The sequence below is a fragment of the Nycticebus coucang genome, chromosome 8 (genome assembly GCF_027406575.1).
Source record: "Nycticebus coucang isolate mNycCou1 chromosome 8, mNycCou1.pri, whole genome shotgun sequence".
Classification (NCBI taxonomy): domain Eukaryota; kingdom Metazoa; phylum Chordata; class Mammalia; order Primates; family Lorisidae; genus Nycticebus; species Nycticebus coucang.
This window is the reverse complement of record NC_069787.1, coordinates 108180913-108202659: the sequence shown is the minus strand read 5'-3', so window position 1 is coordinate 108202659 and position 21747 is coordinate 108180913. Positions and strand designations below refer to the sequence as shown.

Genomic DNA, 21747 nt, shown 5'->3' with positions numbered 1-21747 from the left:
AGATAGAGATGGACACTATGTATTGGTCAAGGGAACAATACAAGAAGATATATCAGTTTTAAACATATATGTACCTAACATAAATGCTCCCATATTTATAAAACAAACCTTCTCATTTGAACAATATGGTAACTAATAACACCACAATAGCCAGGGACTTCAACACCCCACTGACAGAACTGGACAGATCCTCCAAGCAGAAACAAAGGTAGTCCTTTATGATTCAGGAAGTCATTATCATACATTGTGTTTAAGAACATGGTCCTTCAGGCTTGGTGCCTGTAGCTCAGTGGCTAGGGTGCCAGCCACATATACCAGAGCTGGTGGTTTTGAACCCAGCCTGGGCCTGCCATACAACAACTGCAACAACAATAACAACAAAAATAGCTGGGTGTTGTAGTGGGTAACCAACATGTACCAGTTTGCTTGGGACTTTCCCAGTTTTTAGCACTGAAAGTCCCATATTCTGGGAAACCACGTAGTGCTAGGAAAACTGAGACAGCTGTTCAATCTATTAAAACATACTGTCCAACTGCCCTACTTCCTTTTACATATGGAAGACTGGGCTCTGAAGACTAAAACTTGTATTTGATGCTGCCCTGTAGTGGTTGAACATAATATAACATCACTGAAAAGAGAAATTTTACATTACATAGTTTCCTTAACAAAAATAGCAAGTCACAGATAGCCAGAGGCAGAGTTGGAACATTGCTCTAACCATCTAGATTTAAATGTAGAACTGCTGTAACCCCACTCTGTTTTAGTATTCGTTGATACCTGCCAGCAAATATGGTGCCTGGTAGGACTGTTGCAAACATGAATGAAAGAGTGTATGTAAAGACTCTTCCCACAGCATCTCTTTAAAGTTTATGGGTATCAGGTAAATTTGAGTAAGACTCTGAGCTCTGACTCTTTCTTTGGAAAAGTGACTTCACCCCTGAGCCTGTTTCCTCATTTGCATTAGATACTTTCTTCAGAATGTTGTGAAGATTGATAAAGAAACTTGTGGAACTCTTGTAGTTGGTACTACATGGTACCTTTACTACTGACAGAGTTATCCATAAGCCAAGGCTGGGGCCATTCCTCTGCTGAAGGGCTGTGCAGCTCGAGGCCTCTGCTGGCCAGTCTGGGAGACCTCTTCATCAAGGCCAGTCTCAGTTGGCAGTCTGGCTCTGAGATCAGGAAGGCCTGTGCAGTCACTCTGATGAATTCAGCTGGTTTCTCTTTAGCAGAAGCAATTACCACTCATCTGAAGTGGCTCCTGGGTTGACACTAATGCAGGGGGTACAATCCATTCAGCTTGGTGTCCTGGGGCAATGCACGCTAACTGGTATCCATGCCAGAGCTGTGTGCTGGCCACTATTAAAGCCAGAACTGCAATGTAAACCTCAGCTATTTTCTGCTTTCTATTTGTGGCTGTGTTTACACGTATCAGCATACACCCACCCTTGTCAGGGCTGTTAAATCTGTTCATAAGGTTTCCTGAAGATTCAGAGAAAGAGAAGCACGCTTCCCAGCCTCTTCTGTATCAGTCTTTAAGAGTTCTAGAAAAAGGAATCACCTACATCTTCCAGAAAGTCTAATTCTGGAATAGCTACAAAGACCCTCAAATAGGCTTAATAGCAAATATTAGATTAAGTCCTTCACTTCTGTTCAAAGTTGGAAAAAGAATACTCATATTAATAAATACTTGTGGCTATATTGAAAAAGGGTTAACTGCGCAGTTGGGCTAGAAAATCAAGTGCTTGCTGGCTTCTGTTTTATTCCATGTAAAGTGTTGTAGTCCTGTTTCAGTATTTGGTTTTAAGTTTCCACTTCATGCATTTTTAATGAGATTTTAAAAAATGCCTCTAATCTATACTATGAAATATTAGTGGCTATAAAAAGAGCTATCTATATCTATACTTACCTATCTATCTACCATCTTAATATGGAAACGTCTTTAAGACATACTACTTAGGAAGGGAAGCAAGTCACATGACAACATATAAAAAATGATCTTGTTCCTATTATTCCATGTATTTCTGTATTGTTTATTTTCCAGTGTGCATGTATTAAAGATAAGAAAGCCAAACCTGTCATGAATTAAGCCCTTGGACCACTGCCCAGAAACCAAGGACCATGTCCATCCATCTCAGCCCAGGGATGTCCATGAGATGTCCATAACTCAGTGTTCATTATGGAATGAAGTGTCTGAGAACATGATATTGAGAATGATCTTTTAATGCTGTGCATACCCATTGTCTTAGGAGGCAGAACCTGTATTTATACTTTTGGTGGTGGCTCTTAGCCAAAATATTTACTTTTACCACAAGATGCTATAAATGATTTTTTTAAAATCTGAGTTACTTTTATTTTTAAATCTCTAAGCTGTGTTTAGCAGTTAGTTCTAATACAGATATATTGTGAGCAGGGGCAAAAAAACCTGATTAGGCTTTAAATATTTGAGAGAGATAACACAAATTTCAGCAATACATGAAGCAGTTAAATCTTCAAAATACTGGTTCTTACTTGGAAAGAACTACAGTGACTTCCAGGTACAAACCATTAGCGAGGGCTCGTCGCCCATAGCTCAGTGGTGAGGGCGCTGGCCACATACACCGGGGCTGGCAGGTTTGAACCCGGCCCAGGCCTGCTAAACAACAATGACAACTACAACAAAAAAATGGCCGGGCGTTGTGGCGGGTGCCTGTAGTCCCAGCTACTTGGGAGGCTGAGGCAAGAGAAGCACTTAAACCCAAGAGTTTGAGGTTGTGAGCTGTGACACCATGGCAGTTTACTGAGGGTGACATAATGAGACTCTGTCTCAAAAACAAAACAAAACATAAAAACCATTGCAATATAAGTATTTTTCAAAAATTTATTTATAGAAACAGACATATTCAAAGTAACATTGGACAAAAACAAAGAGCTGGAATGCCAATGACCTGGGGAATCTCACTTGTTCTTTACATTTCTCTGAATAGAATTAGCACCATAAGTTCAGAAATCACAGATTTAATTATAATTGCTTGCTCCTAATATATAAAACACCTTATAAAGATTTTTTTAACTACCTAGTAACAAAGTTCTTCCAAAAGATGTATTTAAAAATCAACCAAAATTTACCATTCGAAACTGATGAAAATGGTCTAAAAATTGATCCGATTTTACCACTTGTCCAAGGGAATGAGTCATAATTAGTTTTATTGGAAAAAAGAACCTGAATTCATCTTCTGCCTCCTTCTAACTACCAAGCAGGTACAATAAATTGAATATTACTATAGGAATCAGAGCACATCTAAAACTGGCCTTAGAAAATATTTTCCTAGACTATAAAAATACTAAAGGTAATACAAAAATTTCAGCATATACAGCAAAGAGACTACAGCAGACAAATTTTAAAACATACTTTAAACTATATTATACCACAATCATCGTGAACATCAAGTATTCTTCTAATAATTTTTGTATGATTCATTCTGACTCAATTTTTATTTCCCCTTCAAGTTTTATAGTAGTGTTGGACACAGAAAAAATTCTGTATTTCTAGCAGAAGTTACTGGAGAGACCATTAAATAATTCTTAGTAATCAACCGGTTCTCAAAGTGCTAGAAGTGCAATTGTAGTAGAGTGTGTTTTTTAGATAAGGGGACAGCAAACTACAGCCTGGGGCCACTGCTTGTTTGGCCTGTGCACTTAGCCACACTTAGTCATTTGTGTATTGTTTGTGATTACTTTCATGTCATAGGAGCAGAATTGAGTAGCTGTGACAGGCTAAACGTGGCCTTTTGGACCACGCAGTCCAGGTATTTACTATCTGGCCCTTTATAGAAAAAGTCTGCTAACCCTCATTTTGGATAAACCATTTAAAAAACAAGGACAAGGTAAAATTGTCCAAGACTAAGAAAATTGTGGCTGAGGTTTGCTGGTTCTGTCATACAGTACCATGGGAGGCCAAAAGAATACAAACTTGGATTGGCAACTTTGGGTACTGAAGTATTCTCTGGCATTCTAAACAAAGTCTGGCTATGATAAAGTACCTTCTTTTCTCTGTGAACTGGCCATTTTGTACCAAGCAAATCACATACCAGAGGATAGCAACGTGCTGCCGTTTAGGCCAAACCATCTATGTGGCTCCCAACACAATTTTTAGTTTCTAAAAATCAATAGTCCTATACCCTTAGCAACAAACAAAACTAGAAGCGGACCCTTCCTAGCCCTCTTCATTGGCACAGTTCTATAGTGCTATATCACATACCTTTTAGAATCCTTCCCTGTGACACGCATCATAGTAATTTGTACTACTGCTATCCAGGGCCACAAACATGTCCCTTTTGACAAAGCGGACTAAATTTGCAAGGGGGCACATGGGCTTGTGAGAACGCTTGTGGTGGTCCTGGCAGAAAGTGGTGTGGAATGTGACGTCGACACCATTGTAAAGGATCCGGACAGCATGTTCACTCGGCTTTTCTCTGTCTTGCCAAAGCTCAAAGATCAACCTGGCTGCAAACCTCGGGAACCTGGCTTCTGAAAGGCCCAAGGCACTGAGAACTGGTGACAGAGTGACATCGTGAGCGGAGTAGAGGGCAAAGACTTCTTTCCTGCCTTCAGCAGCACGCTGCATTCGGTTTATGGTCTGATTCAGGATGGGGTGGGCACCCAGGAGCGAATACCCGAGGTACAGCTTCTTCTCCCGCCTCTCTCTTTCATCCTCAATCTGATGTGTCTTAATCACCTTGAAGTGTTCCATGCCGATACACCCGTTCCTGGTGCAGGGGAAGCTGACGTTGTGGCAGAAGTGGCAGAGCATGGAGTCCACAGGGTTGGCAGCTCGGAGCTGCTTGGTGGGCACGTCCACGATCCTGGCCATCTCCCCGTAGGTCCTCTCCAGCTGGCTGTTTTTCAAACGTAAGAGGTATTGGCGACGCTGCTCCTTTTCCAGGTACTGGTTTCTTATTGGGCAATAGCAGTTTGCAGAGCAGAACAGAGCACTTGGCTGGTGCCTGAAATAAATCTTCTTCCAGTCAAAATCTGGTAGAAAGCCGTAGAGCAAGGCCAGCCCACTTTGTAGGGTCCGGCTTTTCCCAGTGGTCTCTAAATAAAGCTGGTCTGTGGCCCAGTCGCTTGGCAGGAGTTTGTGTTTCTTTAGGTAGACATCCCTCAGCAGCTGGCCATTCTGCAAGTGCTGCACGACTCCTGAAACATGGGGGACACAAAGCTTTCCTTACTACAGGCTGAGCAAAGGACGGCAAGGGGACCTTGAGTTAGTGTCCCACTCTGGCACGTGCTAGATCAGTGTAACACAATAGAATCAAACCCGTTTCTCCCCCAAGTAGGAGTTACAAGAATGGAGTCCCATCAATCCGCAAAGGGAGCCTCTTGGGGGTGTCCATGCAGGCATACGCACAGTGGGGCCTGTGCTCTGGAGGCACAGCCTTTGTGGGGAGCGCAAGGACCACCTGCCTTGCCCCATCTCTCTGCTGGCCCCTTCCCTGGGGAGAGCACTGTGACCAGCAGGCCTCAGGGGTTAGGAATCGCCCAGCAGGGGGAGGTCTGGCCTCCCAGCAGGCGGCACCTTTCTGCCTCCTGCCCAGGGACAAGCATCCTTCAGGGTGTAGGGCAGGCTCAGGGAAGTCAGTCAGGGAAGGATGGGCTGATTGTGTCTGGCTGCTGCTGGGTCTCTCACTGCTGAACATTCCCTCCTTGACCCCATCTTCCTTCACCTGCCCAAACCCGTGCTCTGTGCTCATCTCTGGGGTACATTCTGTCTAATCCTGTTGGGATTTCAATGAGGATGTGCTCCCCTCATGATTTGGAACCATCTCCCAGATAGCTAGGAAGAATACTTGTAGTGTAGAACAATATGTGTATTATGCTTCTTTAAGTAAAAAAGAGGGGAAAATAAAAACCTATATTTGGGAGGCGGAGCAAGATGGCAGCCGAGTAACAGCTTCCTTGCATCTGGGCACCGTGAGTCTGGAGAGATAGGACTCCAGGCATCTCTGGCTGGTGGGATCTGCCTATCATCACCCCTGAGAGGATACAGGGAGTCAGCGAGAGACTTCTGGACCCCAAGAGGAGGACTAAAACAGTGGAAAACCGGCAAGTGGTCGCGTGTGTTCAATCCGTCTAAACCCGCCCGCAACTGTAAGTTCAGTAGCAGCGAGACTGCAAACCAGAAAGGCCTTACCTGTGAACTGTTTTGGTGTGTTTGGACTTGGCACTCAGCTGAACTGCCTTGGGGAGAGCCTGAGCGGGAGTGCGGAGAACTCTGGCCTTTGTCTAGGGCCCCAGTCTGAGCCGCTGAGCCAGACGGAGCTAATAGTGTTTGACTCTGGGTCACAGGCAGCCATTGTGAGTGATCTGCCCCAGCAAGCTCCGCCCTCAGGGTCTCAGAGCTGGAATTGGGTGGGAGCTGGTAACCCAGCGACCAAGTAGCCTAAGGGCAGGGTCTGAGCCGCCTTGCAGCCCTAACCCTCGGGGGCAGAGGGAGACCAGTTTTAGCACACAGGGTAAGTGGATAGCCACTTCAGCAGTGATTCCAGCGACAAGCACTTCCCTGGGAAAGCTTCTGCTCAGCAAGTGAACAAGCGCAAAGTGCCTTTTAAGTGGGCTGAAGAGAGATTTAGGGTGTCTACCTGCTGGGGTTTGAGAAACTAGCAGCCTCCAGTCGTATCAGAACTGTGATTAACATCTCATACCCCAGAAGACCACGTGTTGCCCAGACAATATTCAATAACAGATACATACTGCTTTGTTTTTGGTTGTGTTTTTTTTTTTTTTTTTGGTTTGGTTGTTTTTTTTTTGTTTATTTTGATGTTGTTGATTGTTGTTTTGTTTTTTAAGTTCAACCTTTTCCATACAGATCCTTTTTCTTTCTCAATTTTTCTAGTTTAATTATAATTTCCCATTGCTGCCTATTTCAATAATTAGAACTTCATTTTTGTTAGTGTTTCTACCGCTATTATTTGGTTTTTCCAGCCAATTTTATCCCGTAAAGTTTTCTGTTTGCTTATTTTGGTTTGATTTATAGCATTTTTGTCTTTCCTCTCTACTTGGCGGAGGTGGGGTACTGTGTCTGATCAGGTTAGCAAAGAGCTGCTGACCTCAAGGGAACCACCCAACTGGGCACCCCCAGAAGGTGGTTTTTTTTTTTAAGGTTGTATCAAAGTACCCTACTGTACACCTATATTGCTCTGTCTCCCTCTTTCTGTGCCTCTCTTCCTTTTGTCTATATTCCTTTTACCCACCCCCTCTCCTTTCTCTATTTTTCTTTTTTTTTTTTCTTATCACTTGGTCCTCCTTTCTTTCATCCCTTTTTTGCTCTTCAACCTTCTCACCCTTCTGGTCCTGTAACCCTTAGTCCACAGGCACGAGAACTTAAAGAGCAAGAGGAAGTGAAAGGAAAATTAGGGCAAGGAAACAGATAAAAGAAATCACTCATGAGGAAGAATCAACAGAAAACTCCAGGCAACATGAAGAACCAGTCCAGAACAACCCCGCCAAGGGACCATGAGGTAGCTACTGCAGAGGATTCCACCTATAAAGAAATGTTAGGAATGACAGAAAGGGAATTTAGAATACACATGTTGCAAACAATGAAAGAAATGATGGAAACAATGAAGGAAATTGCTAATAAAGTGGAAAATAACCAAAAGGAAATTCAAAAACAGAATCAAATAAGAGATGAACGATATGAAGAATATAAAAAGGATATAGCAGAGCTGAAGGAAATGAAACAGTCAATCAGGGAACTTAAAGATGCAATGGAAAGTATCAGCAACAGGTTAGACCATGCAGAAGAAAGAATTTCAGAGGTAGAAGACAAAGTTTTTGGTAAAAGAGGCAGAAAAGAAGAGAGAGAAAGCAGAACGTTCACTGTCAGAATTATGGGCCTTTATGAAGCATTCCAACATACGAGTTATAGGAATTCCAGAAGGGGAAGAAGAATGCCCCAGAGGAATGGAAGCCAGACTAGAGAATATTATAAAAGAAAATTTCCCAAATATCACCAAAGATTCTGACACACTGCTGTCAGAGGGATATCGGACCCCAGGTCGCCTCAACTCTAACCGAGCTTCTCCAAGACACATTGTGATGAACCTGTCCAAAGTCAAGACAAAAGAAAAGATTCTGCAAGCTGCCAGGAGTAAGCGCCAGTTGACATACAGGGGCAAATCCATCAGAGTGACCGCAGACTTCTCTAATGAAACTTTCCAAGCAAGAAGACAATGGTCATCTACCTTTAATCTACTTAAACAGAACAATTTCCAACCCAGAATTCTGTACCCTGCTAAGCTAAGCTTCAAAATTGACGGAGAAATCAAATCATTTACAGATATACAAACATTGAGGAAATTCGCCACAACAAGACCAGCTCTACAGGAAATACTTCAACCTGTTCTGCACACTGACCACCACAATGGATCAGCACCAAAGTAAGAACTCAGAAATTAAAGGACAGAACCTAACCTCCACACTGATGCAAAAGATAAAACTAAGCAATGGACTCACACAAAATAAGATGAACAGAATACTACCACACTTATCAATTATCTCAATAAATGTTAATGGCTTGAATTCCCCACTGAAGAGACATAGATTGGCTGACTGCATTAAAAAACACAAGCCATCCATTTGCTGTCTGCAAGAAACACACCTGGCTTCAAAAGACAAATTAAAGCTCCAAGTCAAGGGTTGGAAGACAATTTTTCAGGCAAATGGAATTCAGAAGAAAAGAGGAGTTGCAATCTTATTTTCAGATACATGTGGATTTAAAGCAACTAAAGTCAAAAAAGACAAAGATGGTCACTTTATATTGGTCAAGGGAAAAATACAACAAGAAGACATTTCAATTCTAAATATCTATGCACCCAATTTAAATGCTCCCAGATTCTTGAAACAGACTTTACTCAGTCTGAGCAATATGATATCTGATAATACCATAATAACAGGTTACCTTAACACTCCTCTTACAGAGCTGAACAGATCCTCTAAACAGAAATTAAACAAGGATATAAGAGACTTAAATGAGACCCTAGAACAACTGTGCTTGATAGACGCATATAGAACACTCCATCCCAAAGATAAAGAATATACATTCTTCTCATCACCCCATGGAACATTCTCCAAAATTGATCATATCCTGGGACACAAAACAAATTATCAACAGAATCAAAAGAATTGACATTTTACCTTGTATCTTCTCAGACCATAAGGCACTAAAGGTGGAACTCAACTCTAACAAAAATGCTCGACCCCACCCAAAGGCATGGAAACTAAACAATCTTCTGTTGAATAACAGATGGGTGAAGGAAGAAATAAAACAGGAAATCATTAACTTCCTTGAGCATAACAACAATGAAGACACAAGCTACCAAAACCTGTGGGATACTGCAAAAGCAGTTTTGAGAGGAAAATTCATCGCTTTAGATACCTACATTCGAAAAACAGAAAGAGAGCGCATCAACAATCTCACAAGAGATCTTATGGAATTGGAAAAAGAAGAACAATCTAAGCCTAAACTCAGTAGAAGAAAAGAAATATCCAAAATCAAATCAGAGATCAACGAAATTGAAAACAAAAGAATCATTCAGAAAATTAATGAAACAAGGAGTTGGTTTTTTGAAAAAATAAATAAAATAGATAAACCATTGGCCAGACTAACGAGGAATAGAAAAGTAAAATCTCTAGTAACCTTAAACAGAAATGATAAAGGGGAAATAACAACTGATCCCACAGAGATACAAGAGATCATCTCTGAATACTACCAGAAACTCTATGCCCAGAAATTTGACAATGTGAAAGAAATGGATCAATATTTGGAATCACACCCTCTCCCTAGACTCAGCCAGGAAGAAATAGAGCTCCTGAACAGACCAATTTCAAGCACTGAGATCAACGAAACAATAAAAAAGCTTCCAACCAAAAAATGCCCTGGTCCAGATGGCTTCACTCCAGAATTCTATCAAACCTTCAAGGAAGAGCTTATTCCTGTACTGCAGAAATTATTCCAAAAAATTGAGGAAGAAGGAATCTTCCCCAACACATTCTATGAAGCCAACATCACCCTGATACCAAAACCAGGAAAAGACCCAAACAAAAAGGAGAATTTCAGACCAATCTCACTCATGAACATAGACGCAAAAATTCTCAACAAAATCCTAGCCAATAGATTACAGCTTATCATCAAAAAAGTCATTCATCATGATCAAGTAGGCTTCATCCCAGGGATGCAAGGCTGGTTTAACATACGCAAGTCTATAAATGTTATCCACCATATTAACAGAAGCAAAAATAAAGATCACATGATCCTCTCAGTAGATGCAGAAAAAGCATTTGATAAAATCCAGCATCCTTTTCTAATGAGAACACTTAAGAGTATAGGCATAGGTGGCACATTTCTAAAACTGATTGAAGCTATCTATGACAAACCCACAGCCAATATTTTACTGAATGGAGTCAAACTGAAAGCTTTTCCTCTTAGAACTGGAACCAGACAAGGTTGTCCTCTGTCACCTTTACTATTCAACATAGTGCTGGAAGTTCTAGCCAATACAATTCGGCAAGACAAGGATATAAAGGGAATCCAAATGGGAGCAGAGGAGGTCAAACTCTCCCTCTTTGCTGACGACATGATGTTATACTTAGAGAACCCCAAAGACTTAACCACAAGACTCCTAGAAGTCATCAAAAAATACAGTAATGTTTCAGGATATAAAATCAATGTCCACAAGTCAGTAGCCTTTGTGTACACCAATAACAGTCAAAATGAGAAGCTAATTAAGGACACAACTCCCTTCACCATAGTTTCAAAGAAAATGAAATACCTAGGAGTATACCTAACGAAGGAGGTGAAGGACCTCTATAAAGAAAACTATGAAATCCTCAGAAAGGAAATAGCAGAGGATATTAACAAATGGAAGAACATACCATGCTCATGGATGGGAAGAATCAACATTGTTAAAATGTCTATACTTCCCAAAGCAATCTACCTATTCAATGCCATTCCTATCAAAATACCAACATCGTACTTTCAAGATTTGGAAAAAATGATTCTGCGTTTTGTATGGAACCGGAAAAAACCCCGTATAGCTAAGGCAGTTCTCTGTAACAAAAATAAAGCTGGGGGCATCAGCATACCAGATTTTAGTCTGTACTACAAAGCCATAGTGCTCAAGACAGCATGGTACTGGCACAAAAACAGAGACATAGACACTTGGAATCGAATTGAAAACCAAGAAATGGGGCGGCGCCTGTGGCTCAAGGGGTAGGGCGCCGGTCCCATATGCCGGAGGTGGCAGGTTCAAACCCAGCCCCGGCCAAAAAAAAAAAAAAAAAAGAAAACCAAGAAATGAAACTAACATTTTACAACCACCTAATCTTTGATAAACCAAACAAGAACATACCTTGGGGGAAAGACTCCCTGTTCAATAAATGGTGTTGGGAGAACTGGATGTCTACATGTAAAAGACTGAAACTGGACCCACACCTTTCCCCACTCACAAAAATTGATTCAAGATGGATAAAGGACTTAAATTTAAGGCATGAAACAATAAAAATCCTCCAAGAAAGCATAGGAAAAACACTGGAAGATATTGGCCTGGGGAAAGACTTCATGAAGAAGACTGCCATGGCAATTGCAACAACAACAAAAATAAACAAATGGGACTTCATTAAACTGAAAAGCTTCTGAACAGCTAAGGAGACAACAACCAAAGCTAAGAGACAACCTACACAATGGGAAAGGATATTTGCATATTTTCAATCAGACAAAAACTTGATAACTAGCATCTATAGAGAACTCAAATTAATGCACATGAAAAAAGCCAACAATCCCTTATATCAATGGGCAAGAGACATGAATAGAACTTTCTCTAAAGACGACAGATGAATGGCTAACAAACACATGAAAAAATGTTCATCATCTCTATATATTAGAGAAATGCAAATCAAAACAACCCTGAGATATCATCTAACCCCAGTGAGAATGGCCCACATCACAAAATCTCAAAACTGCAGATGCTGGCGTGGATGTGGAGAGAAGGGAACACTTTTACACTGCTGGTGGGACTGCAAACTAGTACAACCTTTCTGGAAGGAAGTATGGAGAAACCTCAAAGCACTCAAACTAGACCTCCCATTTGATCCTGCAATCCCATTACTGGGCATCTACCCAGAAGGAAAGAAATCCTTTTATCATAAGGACACTTGTACTAGACTGTTTATTGCAGCTCAATTTACAATCGCCAAAATGTGGAAACAGCCTAAATGCCCACCAACCCAGGAATGGATTAACAAGCTGTGGTATATGTATACCATGGAATACTATTCAGCCATTAAAAAAAATGGAGACTTTACATCCTTCGTATTAACCTGGATGGACATGGAAGACATTATTCTTAGTAAAGCATCACAAGAATGGAGAAGCATGAATCCTATGTACTCAATTTTGATATGAGGACAATTAATGACAATTATGGTTATGGGGGGGAAACAGAAAGAGGGAAGGAGGGAGGTGGGTGGGGCCTTGGTGTGTGTTACACTTTATGGGGGCAAGATATGATTGCAAGAGGGACTTTACCTAACAATTGCAATCAGTGTAACCTGGCTTATTGTACCCTCAACGAATCCCCAACAATAAAAAAAAACTGTATTTGCAGTTGCCTGTGTTTTACATAAAGTAACTCTGGAATGATGCACAAGAAACTAATGTCATTGGTTACCCGGGGATGACAGGGGCACTGGAATGGGGTGATGGCACATGTGTAGAAGAATTTTAAGTTTACTTTTCAGTGTTGTTTTAGTTGTGAGCCACCACAGTATAATAATAAATTAACTTTTGAAACAATGACTCAGCCTCAGCTTCAAGCGCGAAAAGGTAACAGGAAAAGGCAACCCAGGATAAAAGTAAGCTCACCCTCCAGCCTGCAAGATGTACGGAGATTCTGTCTCAGTAATGGGTTTGAATTCTTTGTAGGTGTTACTACATATGGGCCCTGTGACTAGTAAGGTCTTTTATTCAGACATCCAAATGTTTTGAAAAGTTCCACTGCAAACATGAGACAACTTAGGCTGAAAAGTATATGACAGGGAAATGTGTTGGCCCAAAAGGGGAACGGATCAGTAAAAAGCCCAAATAACATGGTTCTACTGTGAATAAGGAGTTATGTCATTTTTTTTTTTGTCTCGTTATGTTGCCCAGGCTGATCTCCAACTCCTAGCCTCAAATGATCCCGCGTGATCTCAAATGATCTCTCATGTAGCAGAGATTACAGGCATGTACAACAAAAGATTGGAGAGCACAATTCCCCCAAGAACCTGGGCTGGGTCAGGCTTTAGCATTTCCATAGTGATTTGCAAAGAAGGGGCAAACCCTGAGTGAGATTCTGTGTCTGGCTTGGGTTTGCCCTGGACATATTTTATTTTCTGAGGCTACACATTTTAAAGGGAAAGTGCTTGCTGTGTGGCACCAGGCCTTTCTCACCTAGTCCTCACAAAAACCGGGGAAAGCAGAAGGCCTGTTACTGTTAGCACGGTGGTTTTCCTTCTTTTACAGATGAAGAAACTACAGATGCTATTCATAGTCAAGAAGCGGCAGAGCCCAAACTCAAGGCCCACCTGGCTCCAATTTTGTGCTCTGAGTCGCTGCTCACAGCACTTTCCCTGACATTTTCACACAGAAATGCTAAGTTCTAGCCCCTTAGGGCTTCTTGTACTTGCCAAACATAGCCTGTATTTTCATAGCTGTTCATGCTGTTCCTCTGTCTCTGCCTAGAAGAATCTTCACCTGGCCCCTGGCTCCATTTTCTTTGCAGAGCTTTCCTTCTTCCTCTCCCAGGTCAAATACACGATTCCTGCCTGCTCCCATGTGTCGCTGGACCTCCATGACATTAGCTGAGAGCCTGTCACAGGCTAGCACTGTGCACTGCGCGCATGCTACCCCATCTAATTCACCTCCAGTTGCGTCAGCAGATATTATCCGCCCTGCTTTACAAGTCTGTCAGACTCCGAAGCCTGTGTTTACTCTCCAAGACCCTGCAGCTTCCAGCCTTATAGTCCCTGGGCTCCCTGAGCATTATCTATGCAGCTGTGGGCTCTTTCAGGCCAGGCGAGAGGGTCTTATTCATCTGGCCACCCTCCCACGTGCAGCAGCTGCCTAAGCATCTTTAACCGAGTAGGCACTAATGAGCAAACCTATCCTTCATTGTCACTGTGGGGTGCCGTAAGTGTGCCAATTACAAGTGATTATTATAACAGCTATGAATTTTTCATGACATTTAAAATAGAAGATACAAGTGACCGTTAAAAGGAAATGAGGGAACAGGAGCAAACAGTACTGCTAAAATGATTTCTAGAGTAATACTAATTTAGAAAACAATGATGATAGATCAATTGAGAAGAAAGGTCTGAATGAGGTTTGTGAGACCCCCCATCCCTGAAACCTCTTGTCAGGGTACGGCCTGGGGTCCAGAGACTGCCCTCTGTCCCCCTCTTCTCTGCATAGTCATCCTGATCTGTTACCCAGAGCAGGCACTGACCCACTAGGACTTGAAATACTCTCTCTCTCAAGAATCTGGGCTTACAAGTTTGTTTCTGGGTGTGGCTAGCATTGCCATTCTGTTGATAAACACAACAGAAAACCACAGAGAGAGGAAAGGCCAAAGTAGCATTTTTGTTTGTTTTTCTGAGACAGAATCTCACTCTGTTGCCCTGGGTAGAATGCTATGGCCTCATTATAGCTCATAGCAACCTCAAACTCTTGGGTTCAAGCCATCCTCCTGCCTCAGCCTCCCAAGTAACTGGGACTACAGGCGCCGGCCGCAACGCCTGGCTAGGTTTACTATTTTTAGTGGAGATGGGTTGTGCTCTTGCTCAGGCTGGTCTCCAACTCCTGAGCTCAAGCAATCTACCTGCCTCAGCCTCCTAGAGTGCTGCTATTACAGGTCTGAGCCACAAAGCTTAGTGAGACAGCTTTTTTATTTCCAGCTCCAGTTTCTGGAGGCCTGGTCATGCTCTGGATCTTGGCGTCTGTGAGTCACCCCTGAATCCTTATGATAAATTTCACTTTTGGCTTGAGTTGGTTTCTATTATTTGCAACCAGAGGGTCTACCTGTGGTTCTTACCAAAGTCATACTGCCCTGAGGGAGAGGCTGCAGGTGTGGTTATTACAATAATATGGGGAAGGATCTGCCTGGCACCTAATGGGCGGGGACCGGGGGCTTGACAGTCTCTACAAGGGATAACAGTCTCTGTCTCACATGACTTGAATGTATTGTAAGACATTCCCACATGGGAAAAACCTGCCTGATTACTTTAGTTCACAGTAACTAACCCTGGTTTGTTATGTCTATAAAACACAAGACCATTTTTGAATATCATTAACATCCATCAAATTTTCCAAAAATGCAATATAAATTAAGAAACATCTGCATGTTGCTTTTTATGGAAAAACCATGTCCTGACACGCTGTTAAGAGTCACCAATACTCACTTAACACCAATACTCACCCATACATCTGAGTTTGTAGCTGTCAGACGCACCAATCTACTATGGTACAATGATTTGATTTCTTTGTCCTATTTTCTAGTGTAGCTGTTCTTAATCATTTATATAAAGATATGGAGAATTGTATAATAAATTAATTTCCTTAACTTGTAATAACAGTTCAGGCCCCTGATATAACTTATTAAAAATTAAGTATATAGAAGGGTTAAATTTAAATTTCACTTCAGGATAGCTGGGAGAGGTTGCAAAATACATGTTAATTGCTTTCCTAATTTTTCTTCATGAATATGTACTGCTTTTGTAATAAGAAAAAAGGTCGTATTTGTCTTTTAGAAATCAGATGTTTAAGTAGATGCCTTGGTGACTCTAATTAAAAATGAGGGATTAAAGGTTACCTAGGTGAAGGATGAGGGAGATTTTGTAAAGGCATGGAAGAGGGGACGGGAGAGCAGTGAGCAAACAGAGTCCGTCCTCACCCCTCTGAGTGCTCAGCACACTACCTAGGAGTGTCCCCACAAGTGTACAGGCATGGAAGAAGGGACGGGAGAGCAGTGAGCAAACGGAGTCTGTCCTCACCCCTGAGTGCTCAGCACACTACCTAGGAGTGTCCCCACAAGTGTACAGGCATGGAAGAGGGGACAGGAGAGCACTGAGCAAACGGAGTCCACCCTCACCCCTCTGAGTGCTCAGCACACTACCTAGAGTGTCCCCACAAGTGTACAGGCATGGAAGAGGGGACGGGAGAGCAGTGAGCAAAGGGCACGGCACATACCTGTCTGTGTGAGCTCCCCCATCTCGCACAGCGGGTGATTAGGGTAAAGAGGCAGGCCTTTTAAGGGGCTTTCAAAAGAGGCTCCAGATCCTTTTGACATATGACTAATGAAAGCTTCCAGTTTAGGGTGATATGGTTTCCTAAAGAGACAAAACAGAGAATTAGTGGTCTAAAGAGTTCTCAACCTCAGCAAGGAGTATGTCAAATGCGTCGAGGCCTTTCTTACCAATAATAGGTTTTGGCTCCATCACTTTTAAATTCAAATTTCGTTATTACTTGACCTGACACCCACCCATAAAACTCTCTCTCTGTAAGGCCAGCCTGAGTCTCTCACCTTGGCTGAATTTGGCACTTGGGGATTCAGCTTTCCCTTCCCAACATTTTTCCCACCTTGCACCACCTCCTGGGCTCCCTCTCTGGAGCCCCCAATACCCATCCAGCAGTCATGCCATGGGCTGGGAGTTGTCCCAATTTTTCCCTTCCCTGCTCTTGCACATGCCAACTCCCCTCACCCCAATTGTGCGGATTCTTCTTCCTGGGGTGCCTCCATCCCTTTCTCCTTCACCCTCATAGCCACTCCCTGGCTTTTGGTCTTAGGCAGCTTTTGTCTAGGTGGCAGAGTGGTCCTCCTTGGCACTCCTGCCCTTTAACCAGGCCCCACTGACGTGCCTTCTCCACCGCCTCAGGAATCGACTTAAAAGGCAACTCCGAGTCTGCCCTTCCCCATCACTGGCCATCCCATGGCCACCTTCTGGAAGGTGTGCCTCCTGTCCATCTGACCTGGCCCCTCCCAAAGCTTACCTGGCTCTCTTCACCCTCCTAGTGTGCTCTGGCCACCCAGAGACAACACCCCCTACCCCCAGTTCTCTCACACGCCCACAACTTTCTAGTGCTACCTCTTCCTCCTATAACATCTCCCTCATCCTTCACCTAGGTAACCTTTAATCCCTCATTTTTCTGACCTCTGGAAAACCTCCCTTTAGGAAAGTTGTTAACTTAGTAAGATAACCAAGATCACTCTGCAGTTTGCACACACAAGAGCTCATTTAATAGGGAGTGGTAATAAATATCGAAAAAAGTTCATAAAAGAGCTGAGATTATGAGATTAGTTTGCCGTCACAAAGTACATGCGGTAAGTCTTTCGAATCACTAATATACAATTTCCCTGAATAATGAAATGACCTATGAATACACACATCTTTTCCTTGAATAATGGGATGGCCTTGCGAGGCTGAGGCAAGAGAATCACTTGAGCCTAAGAGTTGGAGGTTGCTGTAAATACACATTTTCCAGCTGAACAGAAGAAGCCAGATAGAGTGGTTCACGACTAAACGGCATGAAAAGAAGCAAAGATAAACTGTTCTAATGGTAAACCCCTGCTGTCTGAAAGCCCAATCAACTTTGGCAATGCTTTAAAAATGGCTGCCAAAATGGGTTTATCATCTTTCAAAAACACAAAGCTAAAAAAAGAAAAAAAATCTATACTTTTGGGCGGTGCCTGTGGCTCAAGGAGTAGGGCACTGGCCCCATATACTAGGGGTGGCAGGTTCAAACGCGGCCCTGGCCAAAAAGAACTGCAAAAAAAAATCCATACTGTAAAATTAGAGAATGCTAATCCTGGCATGCAGTATACTGTAATAAATCACTCTGGATGGCTACAGGGAATTATGTCTTTCCATAAAAACAGAGGGTATGTTATTTGGCCTGAGGCTAAAGCACGTAAATGTTTGCAAGCTGGGAAATAAAATGTCCAGACTGATAATGAGATTGCTGATAGGAACGTAAACAAAGGCCATCCAGCAATAGAAGCCAAATGTTCTGCTCCATGCCATTCTTTCATGATTCTTTGGTGATATTTTTGAGGATCTGATAAAGCTTTGCTGCCAATTTTAGAAATGAAATTTCACTATTGAAAGTGTTTGCTGAGATGTCCCAGGTTTTCAGGGCACCCGACTGCTTAATGATGCTTTGATATCTAACTATATTCATGACTTTTGGTAAATTTTGGTGTAGAAAGTTGAACGGAATAGATTTTAAACGGCTCTATCTTTTTAACAGGAAGAGGACCAGGTGACCCGAGTCCTTGCACCTGTTCTGGATCTGACAACCTGGTCCTCTGCGCCAGCCCTTGAGCCCTGCACACAGTAGATGCTTCAAAAACAAATGTGAATGAATTCAACTCTGAAGTGACCATCCTTGGATGCTTCATGAAAACACCAAGCCTTTCATAATTTATAGCAATAAATACGGCAAGTTTCATAGTGTCTATTAAAAATATCCACATTCTGATCAAAATATAGCCGGTTCTCCCTATCTTTGGGTTCTTTTTTTTGAGACAGAGTCTCACTATGTCGCCCTGAGTAGAGTGCTGTGGCATCACAGCTCCCAGCAACCTCCAACTCTTAGGCTTAAGTGATTCTCTTGCCTCAGCCTCGCAAGTAGCTGGGACTACAGGCGCCCACCACAATGCCCCACTATTATTTTTGTTGTTGTTGTAGTTGTCATTGTTGTTGAATAGGCCCGGGCCAGGTTTGAACCTGCCAGCCCCGGTGTATGTGGCTAGCACCCTAACCACAGAGCTGCAGGCACCAAGCCCTCTGACCACAATTTAGGTACACAGTAACCCAGGCTGAACCATGTAGACATCCCTGGGGGACAGCGGAAGCTACAACCTGCAAGGAACCCAGGACCCTCAATGACCAGGTAGAGCTGACTCACCTAAGATCTTCACACAGGAGACAGACCTCTCTGTAATATAAGGTAATGCATTCTTGAATCTCCTCCTTACAAAAGCCTAGCCTTATCCCAACTAATGTAGGAATAATTATGAGGATGAACTTTTTTCATGAAAAACCCATATAATTGTGGCCTCTATGGAAATCTGTTATATTGAAAACTGAAGGAATCAAATGTTACTATCTCAAGTCTTCAAGACATTCACATCAGATTCTTATTTACACCCTCATATGCATTATTCACACCTATTTATGCCACAGAGCTTGAGATAGAACTCCAAGGCTAATTTACACACTCATGAGAGAATTTACTATGCTTCAGCTATAATCTGAGCAACCGCGGAGCTCTGCACAGAGTGTAAACGCAGCAGAAAGGCATAAAACCAGTGACACTTATCAGAAAACACAATTCGAGAAAGTGTATATGGCTGGAAACTGGAATGAATTCACACCAGAATTTATGCCAATTAAGGAAGTACTTATACTAATGAAATGAAATTATAAAAAGAGAAGCCCAATGCGTTCTTCTTGGTCTTTAGCTTTCTGGATCTCTTTGCTCTACTAGGAGTGATTAATTGCCCTGCCTTCCTTGGCTCTTGGAACGTCACTCTCCTGACTTCTTCCCTGTTTGCAACTTCAGTGTGTTCTCCTGGGATCCTCTTCTGTCTGAGCCTGTGACATGCTGGTGTTTTCCAAGACTGTGTTTGGCTTCTTTCTTTTTTTTTTTTTTTGTAGAGACAGAGTTTCACTTTATTGCCCTCGGTAGAGTGCCGTGGCGTCACACAGCTCACAGCAACCTCCAACTCCTGGACTTAGGCGATTCTCCTGCCTCAGTCTCCTGAGTAGCTGGGACTACAGGCGCCTGCCACAATGCCCGGCTATTTTTTTGTTGCAGTTTGGCCGGGGCTGGGTTTGAACCCGCCACCCTCGGTATATGGGGCCGGCGCCCTGCTCACTGAGCCACAGGCGCCACCCTGTTTGGCTCATTTCTGATTCAAGCCCACACTGTCAAATGTCATCAGCGTGCTGAAGACTCTATCTCCCAGCAAGACAAGCTCCAGAGTCTCAAAACTGCATACCTACTGCCAACTAGAAAGTATGACTTGAATGTTTCATAATAGCTCAAGCACAGCACTGAAGCCTGTACTCAGGACTTCCCTCTCATACCTCCCTCCGTCAGTGCTATCTATTCCAGGAAGGGCACCACCACCAGCCAGACACCAATCAGAATCCTGAGTACCATCCCTCCCGCCTCATAACCCTATCCAACCTGTCACCAAGTACCATTGATCTCACCTTGCAACTTTCTCTAAGATCTGTGACCTCTCTCCATCTCTGCTGCCACTCCCTAAGTTCCAACCTCCATTGTTGATTCATTCAACAAACATTTACCACCACCACCACCCTTCGCCCCATATGGCCAGGCACTGGCTGAGGTACTTGGGATACAACAGCAGTAAACAAAACCAAAACCAAAAACTCCTGCTGTCAGGGACCTTACAAGCTAGCCTGGGGAAGCAGACAATACACAACGAGCACCAAAATTGTGTGTGTGTATGTGTGTGTGAGAGAGAGAGAGAGTGTGAGTGTGAGTGTTAGCAGGTCATCACCTGGAAACGGCCTGACTTTACTGGGGTTCCTGCTCAGTCTCACTCTAAGTACGTGTTTATAAGGACAAATCAATTGTCATTGTTTTCCGAGATGGAATTAAACAACCAAAGATGGAATTAAAGCAGGGTGTGGGAGACCAGGGTGGAGGGAAGAGCTGCCTTGTCATTTTTACTGGAGTGTTCTGAGTAGGTGTTATTAAGAAGGTGACATTTGAGCAAAGACTTGAAGAAGGGAAGAAAACTGGCCACACAACTATCTGTGGGAGGAGCCTACCAGAGAGAAAATGGTCAGTGCAAAGGCCCTGAGGCGGCAGAGCTGGACGAGCCTGGGAAGGGGAGACCAGCAGTGTGGCTGACGCAGAGTGAGCGAGGGTGATCAGTGGAAAGGGAGATCAGACACGTGGAGGGCACAGGAACGGCATGTAGGCCTTGTAGGCCATTTTAAGGACGTGGCTCTGACTCCAAGCAAAGTCTGTCCTCTGGATCACTATCTCTCTAATAACGTAAACAATTCGGCCAGCTTCCAATCCATCCTCCACACTATGGCTGTCAGACCTTCATTCTTTCATCCCTTCACACCCCAGCCTTGCTGGGTGTCATGACTGCAGCCTCAGATGACCTAATTCCCACCCACCTCTCCTCTCCAAATGCGTGCCTGTGAAACTAACTTTGAGGCCCCAACTGTAAGCTGTCCAGCACCCTGCACAGGCTACACACATGGCCCAGGGGCAGCTCAGCACCAGCGTCTGCCTGGCCTCTCCTGCACAGCCTTCGGCCCATTCCCTGGGCAGCCTGCTCTGATCAGCCGCCCCTCCCTCCCTGCTGCAGGCGGAGTCGGGCCGCTCTCTTCCAGCTCAAGCCTCAACCTATTTCCCCTTCTACTTCTTGCTCTTCTTCCATTCCTTTTCTTCCTCTTCTCTAATACTGCAGGCTACCCTTCACTGAGGGCTGGCTGCGCCCTAGGTGCACCTCCAGAGGTGAGTGGGCCCCTGGGGGCAGCACAGCCACCCTTCCGTGACTCCTCAGAAGCCCCCGCCCCGCCAGCTCAGCCACATGCTGGTCTTTTTTTTTTTGTGTGTGTGGTTTTTGGCCAGGGCTGGGTTTGAACCCACCACCTCTGGCATATGGGACCGGCGCCCTA

At 43.4% G+C, this 21747-nt stretch overlaps 1 protein-coding gene across 4 annotated transcripts in view; it reads right to left on the bottom strand.

Annotated features, from left to right (window-relative positions):
* Positions 1 to 2840: 2840 nt before the first annotated feature.
* The window catches only part of PXYLP1 (2-phosphoxylose phosphatase 1), a 63744-nt gene continuing 44837 nt past the window's right edge, over positions 2841 to 21747 (bottom strand). For all 4 annotated transcript variants that reach the window (XM_053598692.1, XM_053598693.1, XM_053598694.1 and 1 more), the window contains 2 exons: positions 16262 to 16401; positions 2841 to 5178 (listed from right to left, as the gene is read on the bottom strand). In XM_053598692.1, the coding sequence (XP_053454667.1) occupies positions 4244 to 5178; positions 16262 to 16401 (1075 nt within the window). In that variant the 3' untranslated portion in view covers positions 2841 to 4243. The remainder of the gene's footprint in view (positions 5179 to 16261; positions 16402 to 21747) is intronic.